The 12,314-nt window shown below is 42.5% G+C and overlaps 1 protein-coding gene across 1 annotated transcript in view; it reads right to left on the reverse strand.

Moving 5' to 3' along the window:
- Positions 1-12,314, reverse strand: part of Taf3 (TATA-box binding protein associated factor 3) — a 134,058-nt gene that overhangs the window by 22,787 nt on the left and 98,957 nt on the right. Inside the window, exon 4 of the mRNA NM_027748.3 lies at positions 3,589-3,671. Within this exon, the coding sequence (NP_082024.2) occupies positions 3,589-3,671 (83 nt within the window). The remainder of the gene's footprint in view (positions 1-3,588; positions 3,672-12,314) is intronic.

Raw genomic sequence — 12,314 nt, forward strand, 5'->3', positions numbered from 1 at the left:
CGTGCCATAACACTATTTTTAATTTTTACTTAAACATTTGATGTGTATGGGCACATGGGTGCAGACCCTCTGGACCTGGAGCTACAGGTGATTGAGAGTCACCTGATGTTCATGCAAAGAACATGGTCCTCTGGTCCTCTGCTGGCGCAGCAGGTGCTCTTCATTGCTGAACCAACCCTATAGCCCCACAGAAGATTTTTAAAAGTTTTTCAGTCATTTAAAACCAGAAAAACCATTCTTGGCTTATAGGCCATACAAAAGCAAGTAGGCCATACAGATTCAGTAGGCTGGAAATGGCTCCGCAGCTGCAGTTTATCAAGCCCTAACTTAGATCTTCCCATCCCCGAGAAATAGTCACTGAATTTGTATTTATATGAAGTTCTGGTTAACTTGAGCCCCTGCCTCCCTCGGACTTTAATTTGACGTGCAATGTGTTACACTTGATGCCTGCTTTGGTCGAATAGTTAGCTGTCCGTGTAACATGGCGGTTGTTTTCTAGGCATTCACAAGTCACAGGTTATGTAATACTACTTCCAAGGGTAATCTATCTAGAATCCAGGCTGTCTGAATTTCCCTCAAGCTGGACATTTTGTTCCAGAGTGATAGGATCCAGTCCTTGCTTCGTCCTATCTCTTAGGAATATGAATGATTTACTGAAAGGTGAAAACAGAACAGCTAGCCAACAGAATTACCAACAGGTGCTTCAGGGCAGAGAGATGAATGTAACCAGCAATGCCTTTTTAAATCTTAATTCTCTAAAGGGAAGAAACCAAGCTTCTGTGTGGGAGTTAAGACGGTATTGCTGCGCTATGGAGAAAATAGGAATTAAATAGGAATCTGTGAAAGTATCCTTCGAATGATGAACAAGAACACTTCCCTTAGAGAAATGAGACAGTGTAGAGGATTTTCAAGGAGAAGGTGTTCCCTAGAGCTTGTGCATGCTGGTAAGTGCTACTGCTGAGCTAGAACCTGGCTCAGGCTGGTCTTCCCAAGTAAGCTCAAGCAGAATTCAAAGAGTTTTGAAGAGCTTCTGTTTGTTAGCAGTAAGAGCCCACCTGCCTTCGAGGTCTGTACGAGCACAGCAGAGTGATGTGGAACTCAGAGAAAGTAGGGGAGACTAAGAAGCACCTGGACCCCGGCCTTCTCAGCTCTTCCTCTCCAGCATAGACTTTTTTTGAAAGACAATGTCGGCCTCTGTCTTACCCCATCATAATCTGGAGGGACTCCTTTATTGAAGAGAGCAGTATATAGAATACACATGCTCTATGATGACGTGAACTGACAACAGTGATCTCCTGCACTGTAAACCCTGTCAAAGGTCCAGGTCTGGGGAGGTCACAGGCCCTGGGTGGTGGTGGTGGTGGGGGGTCTCCCACTGTTGTTTTACTAAAGGGACACAGTGTCAAAAGGCCTTGTAAATATTTGTGTTTACACCCATGGGTAAGTACTGCTCTGTCAGAAACGAACGGCTAATGGCGGTGTCTAGTAAGGTATCAAAGCAGAGGCTGGTCAGCTCTCCCAGCATCTTCCACAGTATTCATGGCTCCTTCCAGCACTCTCCATCCAGTCCCCTACCCTCTCAGGGGTCAGGCCTCTGCTTGGCTTCCCTCAGCCTGATGTCTATATAACTCAGCTGTGGTGGCTAAGCAGCTCCCCTGGCCTCTTGGTCAGGAGTAGCCTCTCTTACTCAGGGTCTGGTTTAGTCTGGTGGCCATGCTCAGTATGGAGTCTTTCTTCCCTCTGCCTGCTTTCTCCCTTATATCTGCAATAGAAATCTTCCCATACTTTAGGAGTAGGCATGTCCTCCTCCCTTCCTGTATTTCATTTCTTTGTCCACTTTATCTCACTCTTGGTCAGAGAAGGTTCTTTCTGTAGTGGGCAGCACTCAGCACATAGACTCATAACTCATCCAAGTGTTGACGAGAACTGACCGAGCCCTAAGGGAGCCGTCGACATCACATGCACCCTTCCCCACCAAGGCTTATGGAACACTGTGCAAGAGGTGGAGAGAGGACCTCAGAGCTGCATGGTGGTGTGGGCTATGAAAGGCAGGGGCTGCACTCACTCACAAGCTCAGGGCACTCCTGCCAGCATTCCAGACCAGAAGAGGAGGTGCTCACTAGGCTGCACCCAGAGCTGAGGAGCCACTGTCAGCTGACTGCTGGGGCAGGGGGTATCATTTTTCTTTGTGGGTAAGGCAGCAGGTAGGCTGCTTTTGCTCCTGTGGATGGCCCAAAGCCCATGCACATGAAAGCAGTCATCCCTGGCCTGTGGGCTACTCAAAGGAAACAGAACAAAGGATGAGGATGTGAGGGAGGGAGGGGGTGGGGCGGGGCTGGGCTCTGAGCAAGTGTGATGGCACTGGGTTGCATGTGATCACACTGCATTGCATATGTGTATTAAACTGTTGAAGAAGAAATAAAAATAGTAAATGAAAATTTCAGTTAAAAAAAGCAAAACTTCAAGTTTTGTCTTCTTCTGGTTTTGGATTTAGGGCCTTTCTATAGTAGACCAGGCTGGCTTTGAATTCTTGACATTCCGGCTTCATTCTCTCAAGTGCTTGAGTCCTAGATAGATAGTTACCATCATGCTCAGTAAGCACTGTGGCCTTTATTCAGTAAGTATTCTGATGTCTTCCTCCTACTTTTATGCTAAACCTGAGTGGAAACTCAATGTCCCTGTGCCTTCTCTATGATATCTGACTGCTTTCGAACCCCGTGCCCTCTCATGATCTCTGACTGCTTTCAAAGCAAACTGTTCTACTTTCACATTTACTGGGAAAAAAGTAAAATAAATAATAAACTCATGAATTCCACTGAAATGCTACACACAGTGTACTGTTCAGAGCAAGTATTTCAAGATGACTTACTGTATCGGGAGTCTCTGAGAACACTGTAGGTCTTAACACTTCCTCAAAGGAAAATAATTCCTTTAAAGAAAAATGGGCCTTTGTGCAGGTATGTATGGTATACACGCACACAGGCAAAATACACATACCCATAAAATTTACAAACAATATTAGAAAAAGAAAGACAGCCCAGTAAGGTGATTTGTGAAGATTCCTATAAATGCTAAGCCTGAGATTTACATTCCTTATTTTCTCTTAAGAGCAAATACAACCCAGTCAGTCCATGGTTTCCAGCTGTCAGTCACACACCCTTTCCCTAAGTCAGCAGACATCTTTGTCTTATTGGTACTGGACAAAGCACAGGCCACCTCAATCGCTATTCTCTGTCCCAGTGACAGATGACGAGCTCTGAGAAGGTCTAACACTGTACTCTTGTGTGTGAAGTGTGTCGGTAACACACTCAGGACATGATCTCTTATTTTGCAGATAGCTAGGACCTCAGATAATCTGAAGTAATACTGCCATATATTAACCTTTAAAAAAAAAAAAAGGTGGGGTGGAAAGTGTGGAATCCTATATGTTAAGCAAAGATAAAGGCATTTACCTGGAGGAAGAAGCCAATAAAACCTGATGGCAGAGAGTTCCTGGCACAGACTCTGTTCATACGTCTGGTAAAGTCCTAATATATTTGGACAGCAGGGAGAAGATAGGTCTCATCGATTCCCAATGTTCATACTTACATCTTGTCCTGGCCAGCGCCAACTCGCAGAGTCAACCTGGGGATAACTGGACTTGGGGCAGGGATGACAGGCTCCACTTTTATCTGTGGAAATTTGTACATTAGTTAGAAAACCAATTCTCCTGAAAGTATTCCTTCTCTTCTACTTCCCCACCCCACAAACCTAACAAAGTCCTATGAAATGCTGGCTAAAAAGGCATGGCTAGTGAGTGTTCTGTGTGTAGATGTGGGTGTGAGAGGCCGGAGGTAGAAACGGGCGTCTTCCTGGGTCATCCTTCACCTTTTCTGAAGACTGCTCTCTCACTGAACGGAATCTCGTCACTCTGAGGGGTAATGGTGTTCAATGAGATTCAGGGTTCCGAGTGCCTCTCTCTTGCCTTCCTGCAAGCTCCAGGTGCATGCTACTGGTTCTGGGTGCCTAACCTCAGGTCCTTATGGTTGAAGCACATCAGCTGAGCCTTCTTCCAAAGCCATTCTGTGATTTTCAATAGCTCAAAGCTACCCGACACACAACAAAGTCTACAAACTTTTATTATATTATATTAATTATATTATATTAATTAATTGGCAGTTGTTTCTGGCTTATTGATTTGTGTTCATTTCTTTGGTTTTATTGCATTTTTGCATTATATTACTGTATATTATTTTGCACACAAACATATTCATAAACACAAAGTGATATCATAGCTTCTGAAAGGTATTTACATAACCACAAGATTTTTTTTAAAGGTTTATTTTATTTTTTATTTTATGTGTATGTCTTGCCTGCATGTATGTTTGTGTGCCACATGTGTGCCTGGTGCCTGTGGAGGTCAGAAGGAGGTATCAGATCTGTTGAAACTGCAGTTACAGACCATTGTGAACCACCATGTGTGTGCTGTGTCCTCTGCAGGAGCTGCCAGTGCTCCTAACCACTGAGCAGTCTCTGGAGTCCCATAACTGCCAGACTGCCCATAACTAAAAAGGCTGCCATGAAATCATCCCTATACAACAGCATGCACTTATAGGTCTTGAATAATGCAAAACTCACTGTAAATAAAATTTGTTTCATTATATCTGAAAGATAAATACCAAGTATAATTATAGCATTAAGTAGCTCCATTTTGGGCTCACTATATGAAAAACTGAAATTTTTGTGTGTGTATGCCATACTTTTTCATTTTAGAAAGGATTTATGGTGAAGGTAATGACAGTTGAAAAAGTTGAGGACTTCACAAATATTTGAGCTGTTAGTCAGAGCATGATATTACATGGTCTCTTGACAGTTACGATCTTATGGTGTAATAAATGTTTTGAATTAACAGCTAGACAAAATTGCTGCAGTCCCAAATTCTTTTTCAGTGGTGACTGACTGCTCAGGAAATTTTTGGTGGGATAATTCCTTATCATGTGGGACTATCCCAAGCACTGACATCTGTCTAACTTGTCCTGGAATACTCCAAGCTTCTATGTCCCTTTAACACTGACACCTGCCTACACATACTGACTTACATTGTCTGTAGCCCAAGAGTGAGACAGTAATGAGAGCATGTGGGGGCTGTAGGGAAATGGATGTGTAAAGTTCTGTTCAGTGCGTTATGTCATACAAGTATTTGCATATGTGTATATATGGATGTATTCTCTCTATCTGCAGTTCATTTACAAACCTATCATCACATGAGTCTGTCAGACTATTCTCTTGAACACCGTAAGGCATGGAAGGCACACTCAATAAACATCTGTTGAATTAATGTTTATCTGAACATAGAGCCAACTCCTATCACTCAGTTACTACATTCCTCTTCAAGAATCAACCTAAAGCACTCTGAAAGTAAAGGACATTTACTAAACTTGTAATTTTATGGAAGCCTTTAATGCTATTTGTTTATTTGGATGTCCACTTCACTCCAGTACCACTGAAGCCAAGTGTCTTCTTTATGGTTCTTTCTCAATGTCTACCACACTGGCAATAAGAGACATGTGAATCCTGAATATGAAGCAAAGATTCCAAACCACCATTTCTTTCAAGATCCTCCCTTGATTTCTTTTTGTTTTTGCTTAGCAAAAAGGTTTAAATAGTGAGGCTGGAGGTAGGTGAATTCCTTTATTTTCTATGAATGTACAAACTTTTCAGGCCCTAAGTATAAAGTCCATCTCTCTAGACTTCTTGAGACTCTTCTCTCTTCCTTAGCATAATGGACAGAACATCAAGCCTCTTGACTTCATAAATTATTCTCATTAAACTTACTGTTTTAAAAAGATTTATTTAATGTACGTGAGTACACTGTCACTGTCTTCACACTCACCAGAAGAGGGCATCAGATCCATGTGGTTGCTGGGAATTGAACTCAGGACCTCTGGAAGAGCAGTCAGTGCTCTTAACTGCTGAGCCATCTCTGCAGCCCCCCATTAAGCTTTTAAATGTGCTAAATTCTTATCTTTAAAAAATCATCTTCTCTTTTTCTCTAGGTAACAAGCTTTTGCTGTTCTCCTTATTGTCTGTTACCTCCACCCCCCAAGACAGGGTTTCTCTGTGTAGCTCTGGCTGTCCTGGAACTCACTCTGTAGACCAGGCTGGCCTCGAACTCAGAAACCCGCCTGCCTCTGCCTCCCGAGTGCTGGGATTAAAGGCGTGCGCCACCATCGCCCTGCTGCTTCTTCCTTTTTTATTCATTCTGTCTCACTACACAGTCCCTGGCTGGCCGGAACTCATCATGGACACCATATGGCTTCAAACTCACACAGATCTGTTCTCCTCTGCCTCCCAGGTGCTGGAGTAAAACACCTGCACTACCTCACTTGGCAGAGCTTATATCTTAAAAGCAAAGCTGCTCCTCTCTACCGCGAATGAAGACTCTGCTTTTCTAATTGCTGTATTCAGCAGTGTTTGGCCTGTTTCTTTTCCTTGTGATAGCCGTAACTTGCACTTGTTCAGTATTTTAAGGAATCACCTGACCAACACCCAACTGATCTTCACAAATCCATAGTGTACGTGTGGAGGGCAGACTCTCCCCATATAACAACTACTCAGAAACAATACAAGGTTTGCTCAGGGGTGCAAAATTAGTAAATATATCATGCAGATCTAAGCTTCCTGACAAAAAAATCAAAATACAATTCCTTGGGCCATTCTTTGGGTCTTCGTATATGCATATCCCGAATGGAGCTGCTCACTTTCTTTAGCAAGGTATCTTACAGTAATTAATTCATGAGCACTTGTATCAGTCCTAGTGTCAGCTGTAAGGCATTTGTTCTCTATGGGAGGCTAGTGAATTTATGTGGATTTGAGATTTACTCTGGTTTTACCTTTATTCAGCTAAGCAGCTGGATTTTTATCATGAATAATCTGAACAGTGACATGAACCAAGACATGGGCTACTCATGACTTACTCTAAAAGTTACACGAAGCCAAGTACAGTGGTGCACGCACGCTTTTGATCCAGCACTTGGGAGGCTGGGGAAGTGGATCTCTGTGGGTTCAAGGCCAGCATGGTCTACACAGAAAGTTTTAGGAAAGCCAGGGAAACAGAGAAAAACCCTGTCTCAAAAACAAACAAACAAACAAACAAACAAACAAAACACTTAAATGATGTGTACAAAACAGGCAAGCAAAATTGGAAATATATAGTCAGATTCAGAATGGTGTGAACGGGTCTTGAAGGCAACAGGTATTCCACCAACTGATACCTCATCTCAAAGTTCATCTGTAGTCATGATACTCAACATTGCCTACATACCTCTCATAGTAACAAGGGAACTACTAACGAGACTATGAAGTAGACATGAACCAGGACTCTCTCGGGCAGCTAGGACAAATGGAAACTCTACCCATAAAGCAGTCAATACTTTACTTTCAGTCAAAAAGTGAAGTGGTGTGTCTTGCAGAGCAGTCTGGAAGTACAGAGAAAGCGGTATCAGGCCATTTAGCTCAAGGGAAAGAGATGAATAACGATGCTATAAAGAAAGGAGACTTTCTAAATAATTCTCCCTAAAGTTGTATGTTAACTCTATCTGAATGTTTTTCAAAATAAAATAAAGACAGAGATCCTAACTACAAATTAAAAGCTATCTCTCTCCTGAACCTTGCTGAAAACAACAAACTGAAAGATAACAGCGACTAGTCACTTAAACACTATGAGGGACTTCATCTTTTAATGGCACAAAGCCACGTCCTGGGGCCGAGGGGAGCTTCTAAGTGTTAAAATAAAAGAACAGCACTTGGGAGTAATGTTGGAATTGGGGCGAGCAGAAGAGTATTTACAGTGGATTACTAAGCTTCGCAATTCACCAAAGAGGGAAAGTCCGGCAATATAAGACTCCTTTGTAGCTAACTAAAAATACATTGTCAGTGGATTTGTCCAGTTTTATGTATAAGCAATACTCCTTTCACCTGAGCTAACACTAGTAGTCATATAAGCCCCTTATTGCCATGTGCTGCATTTTTTTTTGCTAATCTTCAAGGATTTAGCTTCTTTGCCACATACCTCAGGGCACCAACTGATAAAGCCCTAACTCTCCATTTTTCCAGGACACCAGCAGTGCGGCCTTGCAAAAAATGAAAATCGCTCAAGAGATTTAAAGGGGAAATTTATTTTTAAAATCCTGACTTGAAGCAAAGAGGTGGATTTTTAAAAAGCTTATCTCTAAAGAATCAGTTTAAATTTAAATTCTATCTTGGAACCCTTTCATGCGTTCCAGCTTTAAAGTTTATCTTTTGACAGGGACTTTCTACAAAGGTAATGGGCAGCTTTGTCAATTTAATCTGTCCAAGTTTATTTATTTATTTTTTTAATGTTAAACTCCTTTCACAAAAAAAAAAAAAAAAAAAAAAAAGAGTGAAGAGCCTCTAGCATGTGTGTGCACTGGCTTGGGTAAGCCGGGCGGGCAGGAGCTAGTTTCGGTGTCCACCCTGCACCACTCCTGAAGGAAGCCACATGGGAGCACTTAGCACTCATGGTGCTCATGGTGGTTGGTAACCCTGTGCTGTCCTTCTCGGCAATTAAGCTCTTTACATGTGCTCCTTTTTGAAGCAGGCTAACAAAATCCCCATCAGCTATTTGAAACATTCAGAAGACAGTCTGTAGAGGCCTGGCTGTGGCTGAATGGAGTGAATGCTGTCCAGTGTGGACAGCAAGCTCCCATCCAAGCCCATTCATAGGAGGATGGATGGGCGCAGCCTGCAGTAGCTGTATACAAATTCAAACCCACTCACCTAAATGCTGCTTACATTCCGGACTTCAAGGAAGAGGCAGTGCTGAGAAACAGGGAGGGAACATTTCCCCTATTTTACTGCGGTACTTTGTTTATTGCAAACCCTTCATTTCACTATGTATGACAAGCAATGAGGAAAGACTAGAAATAAGACCAAGCTGTTTTTTTTTTGTTTATTTTTGTTTTTGTTTTGCTTTTTCGAGACAGGGCTTCTTTGTGTAGCCCTGGTTGTCCTGGAACTCACTCTGTAGACCAGGCTGGTCTTGAACTCAGAAATCCGCCTGCCTCTGCCTCCCAAGTGCTGGGATTAAAGGCATGCGCCACCATGCCCGGCTGACCAAATGTTTTAAATAAGAAGAAAGAAAGGAAAGGAGGGAGGGAGGGAGTGAGGGAGGGAGGGAGGAAGGAAGGAAGGAAGGAAGGAGACATGCTGTTGTGTAAAAGAAAAAAGTAAGAGTGATTCTCTGTTGTATTACACTGTCTAACTGAGGCAGTGGTGATTTGCAGGCAGATACTAAAGGGCTTGCGGACAAATGAAAGAGTCATTAAAATGTTTCATAGTTCTGATTACTAAAGTCACCAGGCTCTGAGGTCATCACTTTCCTGTTTTTAAATATAGAAAGTTAAACAGGAGCTCATAAGGTTTCTTCAAGGACTGACATTTCACCAGCCCTTCTGGTCACCTCACCCCTAATTAGCCTTTCTACTGTCCTGTTCAGGAGCATCCTGTGTCCTGGACATGCCAGAGTGGAGAGAGACTAACGTGAGCAGGCTGCTTGAGTAGCAAGGACACGGGATGTGGTTGGATGGGCCTAACCACATCAGTCTCCCCTCACTGGGGTTGTCACTCAGACCTCTCAGTACACAACTTTCTGAACTGCAGAATCAGCAATATCAAAGCCACAGAGCGGTCTGGAGGATTAACTCATGGAGTAGCCTGCCACACAAATATACTCTCAGGTGACAGCATCACTCCTATCTAGGTTAGCCCATTCATAAATAGCCATTGTAGCTCAAATCAGACAATTTATTAGTCAGGTCAAAGTTTGAGTATTCTTTTTAAAGTCCATAAGTTTTTCAGCATAAAAAATTTTTCTTTTAATTATCCATGGGTGATCAACATTGCTAGTTATTTGTAAGAACATTCCAAACTGTCAGTCATCTACACATTTTAAATAACATAAACCAGTGTTTGCTCAGCATTTTCTATGGGGGTGGCTTTCACGGTGAGTATTCTTACAGAAGGTATGAAACAAACATTGTTTTCTTTGTTTGCTTGGTTTTTTTTTCCGAGACAAGGTTTCTCTGTGCAGCCCTGGCTGTTTGCTTGTTTTGAGACAAGGTCTCATGTCCCAGTCTGGCTTCAAATAGACTATGGAAGCAAGGATGACCTGAAGCCTCTACCTACTGATTGTTAAGCCTAAGGGCAGGGGCTGCAATGCCTAATTGATGCAGTGCTGTGGAACAGAGCCAGAGCTTGGAACACTAGGCAAGTGCTCTAACAACTGAGCTACAGTCCTGCCTCCAAAGCTGGTTTTAAACAGAAGTAAATGGGCGGAGTGATGCTGTCTCTTCCCAAAATGAATGTGAGGTGGAGACAGAGGTAAGGAAGGAAGCAAAGACCCCAAAAGATACGAGAGGATCATGATGGCCAGGCAGTGGTAGGGTTGGGATACCTACCAGATCACTGCCAAAGCCCAGCTTCCAAAAATTGCTGTGGGCCTAGGTTGTGTCTATTTATCTGCAGATGGTAATGCCATCCTTTTGGAGTGACACTGCCATTAAGAGTGTACTCAGGTAAGAATATACTGAAATACAAGAATATGTAGTCCTCAGTGTCTGCTTTCTCTCCTGTTTAACATTACAGGTAGTTATAGGCACAGTTCATGGTAGGAAGCTCAGTATACACGAGGGGCCTGGCTCCAAACCCCAGCATTATGAACATGCACACGCATGCATGTATGCACACAGATACCTCGGGCCTGGCTCCAAACCCCAGCATTATGAACATGCACACGCATGCATGTATGCACACAGATACCTCGGGCCTGGCTCCAAACCCCAGCATTATGAACATGCACATGCATGCATGTATGCACACAGATACCTCGGGCCTGGCTCCAAACCCCAGCATTATGAACATGCACATGCATGCATGTATGCACACAGATACCTCGTTTCACCATCACAAATAACAAAGAGTTTCCTTTTTTGTTATCATTTTTCTATGAAACACACTTAAAATACTAAAATTGATGTAGTTAAGGTAATCCTTCACATCTACCTAATTCCAACAATTCATCGTTTGAAATAATCAAGCCTTGTAACACGCGCTGTGTGAGCACACACAAATAGGCTTTTTGCATCTAGGTATGTATGTATGCATGTATGTATTTGCTTTATGTATATGTGTGGGTCAGCATGGGCTGAGTGAGGCATGTACGTGTAGGTCAGAGGCCAGCTTGTGGGAAGCAGGAGCTCTCCTTTCACCATATAGTTTTGCATTCAGGATGCCATGTTTGGCAGCAAGTGCCTTCCCTATTGGACATCCTGCTGACCCATTTGCTTACTTTTACTATCTTTCTACTAAAAACAATTAAGGACATCTGCAGGGCATACACAGTCCTATTTCAGGTTTGTTGTTGCTGACTTGTTTTACATGAAACTTGCGCAGATTGGTGGGTAGAGTAAAGAGACACTTCCATGTTATACCAGCCTTTAATCTCTACTCCTTATTACTGCTCTCCACAAGTGATAACACCTCTTCCCTTTCCGTTTTTACAAAGGACTAAGATTTAACTCTAGGTTTCTACACGTTTATAGTGTAGTTCAAATAATAATAGAACACTATTACTATTCCTGTAACCATTTTCATTACTCAAATAATATTTACTGGGATAGGCCAGTCTCCTAGGCTGTGTCTTGTTCCACATATGCCAGACATATTCCTATACATATCTTGTATAACAGCCTGATTTTATTTTCATATAAGCAATTTCACAGAAGCTAGGATTAGAACTCAAGTCTAATTCTACAATCCTATTTCTCATTTGTAAACTTCTTGTAAGGTAAGGGATTTTGATAAATTTTTATATTTTGTCATTTCTCTGATCTATAGCCTATCAAAAATAACACAAGGCTTGAACCCGTCTATCAGGCAATAGTCTGTCTAGCTATTGGTATGTAAGTGTCTTCCTGAGGGGTTTTCTTCTCCAGAGTCAGGGAGATCCTGAGCAAAGGCACAGGCATGGTCTGCCTGATGTTAACACCTTCATTGGATGGGCTTCATTAGGACTCATAATGGCTGCTCCACAATGCATGACTTCCCAAAGTTAAGGTGGTACCAGATGCAATGGCACCACGTTTGCTTGGCTGCGAGTCAGCCTGTTACTCTAGTTACACAACAGTGATGACTAATTATTGTCAGACAATGTTTCTATGAAAATATTTCCAAATTTGAAGACTATCTGTGGAATAGGGATTTGGCTAGTGTGAATGTGTGCCTCTCAACTGGGACAGGCCAGTCTCCTAGGCTGT

The sequence above is a fragment of the Mus musculus genome, chromosome 2 (genome assembly GCF_000001635.26).
Source record: "Mus musculus strain C57BL/6J chromosome 2, GRCm38.p6 C57BL/6J".
Taxonomy (NCBI): Eukaryota; Metazoa; Chordata; class Mammalia; order Rodentia; family Muridae; genus Mus; species Mus musculus.